The sequence below is a fragment of the Protomyctophum parallelum genome, assembly GCF_964188405.1.
Source record: "Protomyctophum parallelum genome assembly, chromosome: 15".
NCBI lineage: Eukaryota > Metazoa > Chordata > Actinopteri > Myctophiformes > Myctophidae > Protomyctophum > Protomyctophum parallelum.
In genome coordinates this window covers 19,063,454-19,074,488 of record NC_139710.1, presented here as the reverse complement: position 1 = coordinate 19,074,488, position 11,035 = coordinate 19,063,454, and the positions used below count along the sequence as shown (strand labels likewise).

The 11,035-nt window shown below is 42.2% G+C and overlaps 2 protein-coding genes across 2 annotated transcripts in view; both read left to right on the top strand.

Annotated features, from left to right (window-relative positions):
- Window positions 1-1,128, top strand: part of LOC310871712 (ras-specific guanine nucleotide-releasing factor 2-like) — a gene marked incomplete at its 3' end in the record, with an annotated part of 79,235 nt that extends 78,107 nt beyond the window's left edge. Inside the window, exon 28 of the mRNA XM_083783352.1 lies at window positions 1,081-1,128. Coding sequence (XP_083639478.1) covers window positions 1,081-1,128 — 48 coding nt within the window. The remainder of the gene's footprint in view (window positions 1-1,080) is intronic.
- A 429-nt stretch (window positions 1,129-1,557) lies between these two features.
- On the top strand, window positions 1,558-10,695 carry ckmt2b (creatine kinase, mitochondrial 2b (sarcomeric); the record flags this gene model as incomplete). Its single annotated transcript, XM_083784045.1, has 9 exons — window positions 1,558-1,703; window positions 2,990-3,188; window positions 3,586-3,681; window positions 3,910-4,131; window positions 4,325-4,410; window positions 5,465-5,592; window positions 6,828-6,958; window positions 7,079-7,204; window positions 10,579-10,695. 9 exons carry the CDS (start codon window positions 1,558-1,560, stop codon window positions 10,693-10,695), a joined length of 1,251 nt encoding a protein of 416 aa, XP_083640171.1.
- Between the last annotated feature and the right edge of the window lie 340 nt (window positions 10,696-11,035).

Here is an 11,035-nt window from a genome sequence, read left to right as displayed (position 1 = left end):
TTTTGTAGTTTTTGTCAATGACCATATCAAACTTTGGTATGCTATACATACTTATACCTAGAAACCCCATTCAAACTTTAAAATGTTCATCTTACGGTGGACATATTTGCCTGAAAATGAAATATAGTCATTTAAATTATAATGGGGTCAATGGCAGATTTCGGCATGTCAAAAAATCACTTTCACCTAGAAACTCTGTTAACACTTTATAATTCAGCTTATTGTGGACACACATACTGGAACTTTTTACTTTTAAATGTTTTGTAGTTTTTGAGTTATTTAAATTAAATGCCCAATGCATTGTGAATTGCACAAACTTTGGCACACTACTAGTCCTACATACTTAACGTGTGGGCCGGGGTGGTATGAGACTTGAACTTGCTGGCTCGCAGGTCAAACAAAGAGGTATCAATGAGTATACGCTCCGCCACCCCTACTATTCTCTTCTGTATAATCTGACTAACATCAAAAATAACACTTAAAATCAGTGCCAACTGTCTGTAGCAGAGGCAACTAATCAAGCACAACACACCATAGAGCCAAGGTCCCTCAACAGATTTCTCCTGGTGCTTTTGAGTTTTCTTTTTTTATTGACAATTTCACAGTTCTCCAGAATTAATGGCAATGGGACTTGGGAACATGGAATCTCTGTACTGAGAGACTGGTCATTAGACCACTGGGCCATTACTCAGACACTCTCGGTAGCTTGGTAATTTTTAAGTGATCTGTTGTAGGTTTTCCTTCTGTTAGTAAAGTTAAAACACTCCAGCATTATTAGGAGGACTGGGATTTGAACATGGAATGTCTGTGTTGAGAGTCTATTATAAGAGGTCCAAACCTCTTCTACACCATCACTCAGACTGTACCACCCAATGTGTCTTTGTAATTCTGATGTGATCTTTTGAACGTTTGCCTTCAGTTAGTAAACAGTGCACTAACTGAAGGCACTTTAAACACTCCAGCATTATGGAAAAGGAAAACAACACAGTAAAGTCTAGGGTAGGATTTGAACCCTGGACCTGTGGATCATGAAGACAGAATATAAACACATCAAGCTATCTGCTGGTTGCTGCAACACAGCCCCCACATACGTACAACTTTGTGTCCAACGGCACATCGGGTACATGAGGCTTGAACCTCATGCAGACAGACTCTTAAGTACTCTACCTTGATGACATGGAACTTGAATCAAGTTCACCACACAATTGAGCAAAGGCACCTTTGGGCCCTTGGAATGTGTCTCCTGGTGCTTTTGAGTTGTTCTTTTTTCTGACCATTATACCACTACAGACTACACCATCACTGTGTCACCCAGAGCAGATGTCTTAGTACTGTTGAAGCGTTCGTCTTCAGTTAGTGGGGACAGCCCATAACTCCGACATCCCGTTAGTCCGAACATACGTGGCTGTATTGCTGGACAGAACTCTTGAGTGACCGCACTGTTTCTGTTTGCTAGAGATTGATAAATACAAGTAAAGTGACCTGTATTTATCATGAGTATTATTCACCTCTGAACTGGGGTACCTTCCCATAGGTGACCACCAAGGCCACAGAACCATGGCGACCGCGTTCACCCGCATGCTGTCTGGTCGCAACACGGCAGTGATTCTTGCCAGCCTGGGGGCTGGAACACTGGTATCAGGCTACCTGCTGACTGACACTACTGCTGCTCATGCTGACAGGAGGAGGGCCTATCCAGCCAGGTGTGTGTGTGTGTGTGTGTGTGTGTGTGTGTGTGTGTGTGTGTGTGTGTGTGTGTGTGTGTGTGTGTGTGTGTGTGTGTGTGTGCGTGTGCGTGTGCGTGTGCGTGTGTGTGTGTGTGTGTGTGTGTGTGTGTGTGTGTGTGTGTGTGTGTGTGTGTGTGTGTGCGTGTGCGTGTATGTGAGAGAGATAGAGAGAGAGAGAGAGACACACAGAGAGACAGACAATGCACCACCTGCCTCAAAACACATACAGTATATTAAAGGACCACTTCACCACTTTTCAACCTATCTTCATATAATAGGTCATCACTAATATAATCATGGTAAAATGGCACAATTTTGTTCTACTCACTACCCATGTGTCTCATGGGCAGTTTAGAAACCGTCCTCCAGTGACATCATCATTAGGCAGATTTATTTTTAAACAAGATTTATTTTTACAAAAAGGTTTAGATTTTCATTATCGTGAGAACGATGGCTTCCATTTTCACATTGCAACTTTTCAGCACTAGAAAGCCTGCAGTTTCTATTAGCTTGTATTCCCCATCGATGATGTCACTGGAGGACGGAGTTTTCATGATTATTAGTGAGGACCAATTAAATGAAGATAGGTTGAAAAGTGGTGAAGTGGTCCTTTAATAATAGGCTATCTGTCTTCAAATGGGTAAGGACTAGTTTTTACCTACTTTTCTCCCCAATTTGGTGAAGTCGTTATTCCAATGAATTCCTCCCCTCACACATTTCTGTGTATCCTATTGTCTCACATGCCAGTGAGGAGGCCCCACTGGGAGGACGCAAATATCACCTCCCTAACCGGCTTCCCTCCCACGAACACGGGCCAATTGTGTTCATAAGACATATCCATGACAGGTTTAAACAGTTCACACACCAGACTCCATGACCAGATCCATGGTTGAAACAGTTAACACACCAGACTCCATGACCAGATCCATGGTTGAAACAGTTAACACACCAGACTCCATGATCAGATCCATGGTTGAAACAGTTAACACAACAGAACAGACTCCATGACTTAGGCCTATATATCCATGATGCGTTATCTTGGATCCCACCTCAGTTCTAGGGAAACCCAGCTTGGCCAGTAGTCGCTGTGATTGACAGTTAGATCATTTTTGCAACTATATTCCTAAATCTAACATCAGTTAAACTATGTCTGGGTGGTGGGCTTAATAATCACTCATCCATGACAGGTTGGAACAGACTCAACAGAGTAAAACACCAGGCGATAGACTGATCCATAGCAAAAGTCTAATATCCTTCTGTAGTGCCGACTTTCCAGACCTGAGGAAGCACAACAACTGCATGTCAGCAGCTTTGACCCCGGCCATATACTCACAGTTGAGAGACAAGGTAACCCCAAACAACTGGACTGTGGACCAATGCATCCAGACTGGAGTGGACAACCCGGGACACCCTTTCATCAAGACTGTGGGCATGGTGGCAGGAGACGAGGAGAGCTACGAGGTGTGTGTGTGTGTGTGTGTGTGTGTGTGTGTGTGTGTGTGTGTGTGTGTGTGTGTGTGTGTGTGTGTGTGTGTGTGTGTGTGTGTGTGTGTGTGTGTGTGTGTGTGTGTGTGCGTGCATAGTCAAATTCTCAGGCCTGATTTATTCTTGTAGTTAGTCTTGTAGTTATTTTACTCCAGTGTAGCATGCTGAAAATAGCTGATCTATCATCTAAGCATTGCTTGTAGACTGGCTATTGTCAAGTACAGTTACAGTATATATATATGGCTTTAGAGTTTGTTTCAACTGTGTGGAGTTCAGGCGCATGGTGAGGATTTACATTTTGGGTGTGCTAGTGGGCAAAATGTTGTACTCTTTTACAGTACGTGTCCGTTTTTTGATGTGTTGCTGTGTTCAGGTCTTTGCAGAGCTCTTTGACCCTGTCATCAAGGACAGACATAATGGATATGACTCTAAAACCATGAAACACCCCACTGACCTGGACGCCTCCAAGGTTATTCTCTTCTCTTCTCTTCTCTTCTCTTCTCTTCTCTTCTCTTCTCTTCTCTTCTCTTCTCTTCTCTTCTCTTCTCTTCTCTTCTCTTCTCTTCTCTTCTCTTCTCTTCTCTTCTCTTCTCTTCTCTTCTCTTCTCTTCTCTTCTCTTCTCTTCTCTTCACCATAGCTATATCCATGCATGGCATGCATACATCCATGTAATTCATTCCCTCCCTACCTCCTCAGATCTCATCGGGAATGTTCGATGAGAAGTACGTGCTGTCATCTCGTGTTCGTACGGGACGCAGCATCCGCGGTCTGAGTCTGCCCCCTGCGTGCACTCGCTCTGAACGTCGCGAGGTAGAGCGCGTGGCCGTGGCGGCCCTGGCTGGCTTGAAGGGAGACCTGTCCGGTCGATACTACAGCCTGGCAGAGATGACTGAGCAGGAGCAACAACAGCTGATTGATGTGAGTGCATGCAGACACACACATGCACGCACCCAAGCATGCACGCGCGCACACACACACACACACACACACACACACACACACACACACACACACACACACACACACAAGAAAACACCCCAAAATCTATTGTTTTAATGAACCTTGAACTAAAATGTCCCTGGGTTCCTCTGTCCCTGCACTGGCCAATCAGGAGCACTTCCTGTTTGATAAGCCCGTGTCACCTCTGCTCACATCATCTGGCATGGCCAGAGACTGGCCTGATGCACGTGGCATCTGGTAAGTAACTTATAGATGACCTGTGTGGTAGCTTTGGTTTGGTAGTAAACTATAGGTAAATTCTTGCCTATTGGCTATTCTTGCCATTTTTGAAAATGTTTGAAATCTTAGAAATCTGTTGAAAGAACTTTTCACAAAAATTACAAAAATAGTTCCAATAGACACCGGGTTGAAAGTGGTGACACACCCCCACTTTGAACACCACTGCGGGTCCATAATTTTTGAGGGGTCCCTCCTATGCCCAGCTTTTTCTGTTTGTGTGAACACAAACACAATGATTTGATTGGCTGATCACCCCATAGCGATGATTTCATTGGCTGAGTAAAGTACATATTGTGGATAAAAAGTGAGGGCAGAAAAGTGAAGACGCCAAAAGTGATTGGCCGGAATGACATTTGTGATGATTTGATGGGCTCAGCACAGAATGTGATGTATGATGATAAGAACGTCCCTCACTTCACACAAGTGTGATTTGTTTCTTTTTTAAAGAGTACCAATAGTCTCCAAGGATCACACAATGTCCTTTCCATACACGTCTCATCTCCATCATCCTCCCACTCTCCATCTTCCAGGATTCTGGCCGATGCCACAGGCATTCTGTCTGCTGTGCTGCCACAGCCTTAGTGCTATAGTTGCTCCTGTGTGGACTATTACCTATTTTCATTAGATCATTAAACTGTTTTTAATTTTTGCTTAAAATGTTTGAAACCCATCACATTTACCTACTGTGTGCACGGCACGTGTATTAACATTAACCACATGAACCCTAGCGTCTCTGGGCATGTCATAATAGGCGAACATTCGGCGCAAAGTTTCTAGTTAATAATCGGTCCAGAGGTTTGCGAGATTAGCTCCGGGCGCACGCACGCACGCACGCACGCACGCACGCACGCGCACACACACACACACACACACACACACACACACACACACACACACACACACACACCATGAAAAAGGATGGGGTGAAGTAAGTACATAATAGTACGCCTGGCAACTGAACTTGAACTTGCGGGTCCAGTTCTGATTCTACATCCATTTCTAAATATTCCAGGCACAACAATGACAAGAACTTCCTGATCTGGATCAATGAGGAGGATCACACCAGAGTCATCTCTATGGAAAAGGGAGGAAACATGAAGAGAGTGTTTGAACGCTTCTGCATGGGACTCCAACAGGTTGGTGTTGGTGGATGTCATATAATTTAAACTAAAGCAAGGAAGCCTGCATGACTCCAATACATCTCAATCTGTCTGAACAGTCTTGCCGGGTGGGCGGTTGAGTTAAGTTAACTTTACAAGAAATCTGTATGTATGTGCTTTAAGGACTTTATTTATTATAAATAGGCATAGTATGCTGCAGAGCAGACAGCACAACATACGCGTTTCAGCGTTGCATACTGTAAACAACAGGAAGTGTCACTTATATAGAGTCTGTGGGTGCGACACCTTCCCTTGTCCGTGTCGATACAACAACCAACAGCCAAAAACCCAAAAGTGCAAATATAATTCAGAAACATTCACAATATTTAAACTTTGGATGTCAACCTATATGCAGCTACACGTATACATTTTTACATTTTCTTTTATGTCAAAATGTGTCCTTTAAAATTAAGGTCATACTGTGTAACTTTTTCCAATTTGTGGCATTTGTCCTGCCCCTCGTCCAGTGTGATTGAATGGCTGGGTAAAAAGCGACAAGTGACAACTCTGAGACAATATGAAAACACCAGAGATATAGACTGCCATGGACTTCATAGTTGGGTATGCTTCTCACGGAAATCCATGGGCATAAAAGTGACAGACAGACAGATAATGCATAATAGGCAGGTACAATGGGTATATTGCATAACCGTTTGGGGTATGCATTGCATTTCCAACTTGCATCGCTCCCAACTTGCATTGTTCCCATAGTCGGTGCCCAACAGGCACCGCTCTAGTACGGTACTATAACTATACTGTTGAAACTAAAGGAATTCAAAACATACACTGGGTTAAAAATAAAATGCTTTGGTGGACGCCTCAAGGTAAAATTGATTACGTCACCACCTGCATAGGTGACAGTAACAACAGTGACATCTGGGAACCTCTATGTAAAATTGGCTATTTTGTCAATTTTTATATTTTGAAATGTATTTGACTAGTAAAGTAAAGTAACCCACTGGTTTGAAGTAGAACATGCTTAAACATTCGACAATTAAGGTCTAATATTTCTACAATTGCTACAAATGCCTACAAAACCTGTAGCCTATATTTGCTATAACTAAGTAAAGCTTTGACTGGGATCGTCGCCTGGCAACTGAACAGAACTTGAACACACAAAGTATGTTTTATTCCCTTTTACTTTGATTTGAATGCATGAATGACTGCTTGACTAATAGTTTCAGCATGTAAGTCGTGGTTCTTTCTTTCAGGTAGAGCAGCTGATCAAAGAGCGAGGCTGGGAGTTCATGTGGAACGAGCGTCTGGGTTACATTCTCACCTGTCCCTCTAACCTGGGCACTGGACTAAGGGCTGGTGTGCACGTCCGCCTGCCCCTCCTGAGCAAGGTGGCACACTGGTGACTTCTATACTCAAAAGATGTGTACACCAGCAGACATACACAAAGATGCAATCACGCGTATTTATATATTCCCATTGTGTTTTATGTTTAATTGTAACACATGCAGGACCCACGATTCAGTAAGATTCTGGGGAACCTGAGGCTACAAAAGAGAGGCACAGGAGGAGTGGACACAGCTGCCACTGGGGACACATTTGACATCTCCAACAATGACCGTCTGGGCAAGTCAGAGGTAAACATAGAGGCACAAACATAGAGGCACAAACATAGAGGCACAGTCTAGATTGAAGTGAGTGCAGGAGACATCGAGAGTGGGAGAGAGCAGAAGATGAATAGAGAGGGACATAAAGAGATACAGTAAGAGGAGCAGTTCTAGCAGATAAATAACTTTAACTCCCGCTGTTCCCAATTCTGTAAATCTTTGATGTATGACGTGAGCTCAACTTGCTGTTACCTGCAAGGTTAAACAGGTACTGTACATGTGGTTAAACAGGTAGCTTACATGGCTACTGAGAGCAGTTACACCTCATATCTGTTTGAACCAAAGAATCAGCAGTTTATATACAGTATTACTGAGCTCAACAGTAGAAATCCTATTCATTTTCTCCATAGATTATTGTAACTCATCTGTACTGTCGAAACGATCCAATATACTGTAGGCCTACTCACCACAGGTGTCCTGTTTGTAAAACTATGCTATATGCTCCTGTAGAAGTCATACGTTTGTATGCAATCAACCTACTTTCATGGACTTTCATATCTGCCAGCTACGTATATATTTTCGTACCCCCATTTACACCATGAAGGTTGAGCCGAAAATCTGCTTTTAACATTTGTCCGGTTGCTAGGCAACGCCTCTGTCACCCCCAGCACCAGGATCTTTGCACACAGCCCCAATTACCTCTAGACAAAGAAGGATTTTCAATGCCTTATAACTCTGAAAATACGAGCGCTGTCCTTGGTGATCGTCATCGATCCGAGGTTCGGATGTAATTTGTGATTTTGTACCGCATCGCTTCCTACATGTTAACGTTTCCGGCGAAAGATAAACAGCGTGAGCTAATGCTAATAATAGCTGATTATGATGGTCTCCAGGCTGGGAAACCGGAAATGAAGAAAGATAGCAAAAAAAACATGGCAGGGTTTACCTACACTCTGCTGACACCTAGCGCACAGAAATAATTAAAATATGTACTGTAAGCAGCCTTGTCTTTTTTACATTGTTTAAACCTATTTATACTGTTAAGGATTTTCTGAATTCTCTTCCGGCATCAGTGCTCGTGAAAAAGATGGGGGTCAATGTTGCGCTTTATTATCAGGGAGAGGCAAGCGTAGGGTAGGGTAGGGTAGCTTTCTTTCCAAGCAAGTATAGTCTATACCATTATGTTTTTGATAAACACAGACTTTCCATAACTTTTCCAAATCATTTAATCCATTTCCAGGCCTATAACAATAATATGGTGCAATAATAATTTTACGTAGGTCATAAATCATAGATCATAGGTTCGGTATTTGAAGTGCGCCCCCCATTCAGTTATTTCACTAGCCCGGGGCGCAGTCCGGAGAAAGAGAGAAGAAAGAGAGAAAAACATACTGTAGGAGAAGACAAAGAAGACTAGACTAGGACAACAATAAACAAAACGCCTGCGGTCTCCGAGGCTAGAACAACAAGAACTCAGTCACACTGTAGTCAGTCAGTCACAACAGGATGGAGTACTATAGAAACTACTCTCTCACTCACACATGCACGCACGCATGCACACACAGTGTCACACACACAGACTCACACACACACACACACACACACACACACACACACACACACACATACACACACACACACACACACACACACACACACACACACACACACACACACACACACACACACAGACAAAACAACACAAAGCAGTGGAAAAAAGGGAACCTAGGATTCCGTAAGTTTTATCGAAAACATTTGATTAATTCCAAACCTTTTCCATGCCTGAAAAATCAGTTTTTTTTATATCAAAATATCACCAGGAATGTCATGAACGTGGGAACCCTGTAAGCAGTACACGTAGTTAGCATTATCTACCATCGTTTAGTTTAGTTTAGTTTAGTTTATTCGCACAATAAAAACTGTACAAAAAGGTAACATCAATAAAAGAGAAGTGTATGCAGGTGAGAAAAGAAACCCAGGGAGGTTTATAGGCTTATACTGTATGTGGTTCTCACCAAAGTTAATATACAAATAGTAAGACAAAGTAATCAAACATAGGTATGGAAAAAAACAAAAACAACAAGAAATACATTATTTACACTTGTGAAGTGTGTGTGTTTGTGTGTGTATGCACAATAAGGCTACATTACGTTAGAATCAATTGGAGAGGGTAACTTCAAGAGGCTGGCCCTCAATCTATGTTTAAAGTTACAGAGTGAAGATGAGGAGTTGGCAATAAGTATGTGTGAATTCCAGAGTAAAGAACCTCTGACTTTTATGGAGAACTGGCTAAGAGTGGTACGGCTGAAGGGAGGATGAATATTGTCAGATTGTCTAGTATTATAATCATGAACTTGAGAGTTGGTCTTAAAATATTTTTTGAAAGTTGTAGGAAGCATATTTGGAAGGTAAGTGCATTTATATATGAAAGAACAGGATTGGCCCAGGCCGTAGCGTAACGGTCTGGGCACCGGACTGGTGATCCAGTCGCGGTGTGCCGCGGGTTCGACTCCCAGACCCGACACGGCCTTTACCGCATGTCATCCCCCCATCTCTCTCCCGTTTCCTGTCAGCCTACTTTCTATCCCTTAAAAAATCAATAAAGGCGTAAGCCGCAAAGAAATATCTTAGAAAAAAAAAAGAACAGGATTGTACTATGTTAATGTCATAGATAGACAGTACATTTAGATCCTTAAACAAAGGAGCAGATGGAGCCAAATAGTGAGATTCTTTCAAATTTATTTTGAATAATTAATAATTTGTGTAAATTGGATGGATATGTACTTGCCCAAACAGTATTGCAATAAATGAGATATGGATAAATCAAACTGTAATAGAGGGTTAAGAGGCAAGCCTGATGAACCAGGCCCCTAATTCTTCTGACGATACCAAATGATCTTGAAACTTTGTTGGTTACTGTATGTATGTGTTCTTTCCAAGACAATTTTTCATCCACCAGGATTCCTAGGAACTTGGTGGATGAAATTTGACTAATTTCAATCCCACCAATAGAGATCTTAGCTCTATGATGACAGTATTTTTTGTTTTTGCTCACAAAAACTATAAAATTTGATTTATTTACATTTAGTGATAACTTATTTGCAAGAAACCATTCGGATAGCATAGCTATGCCAGAATTGGCCTCCTTTATGAGAGATTCAAAAATGTTGTGAGTTAAAATCTAATTAGTATCATCAGCAAACAGAATTGGGGTAAAAGATGAGGATACAGCAGCCAGGTCATTGATGTAAACAATAAATAATAAAGGTCCAAGAATAGACCCCTGAGGGAAAGGGATGATTCGGATATGACGTCAAGAGGAATTGAGGCAATTGAGTTTACCACAAATGTTGTACTTGTGATGATGTGGTCTTGACGATAACGGTAACTATGCGTATCCACAGGTTGAGCTGGTCCAACTAGTGATCGATGGAGTCAACTATCTGATCGAATGTGAGAAGAGCCTGGAGAATGGTCAAGACATCCAAGTCCCCTCCCCCATTGACCAGTTTCGGAAGTGAGCGCCGTCCCTTCTGGGAACACTGGGATGAGAGCAAGCCCTCCAACCACTGGGTTAACTGATGGCATTATGTGTATTAGATACATACAGTATTTAATATTATATTGACATACTTTACAACAGTGGTTCTTAAAGTGGGGTCTAGGGACCCCCAGGGGTCCTTGAGGAGATTCCATGGTTGATAGTTATTATAGCATGAAAATCTGTTTAACTGCTTTAACCTTATATACATTGGGCTATATCTTGGCGTCACCCCTTAACCCTTATTGCTAAACCTATTTGCCATTTTTTTACTATAAAAAAAAAACTTTTAAAATAGTTCAAATAGCTGATCTACAAGC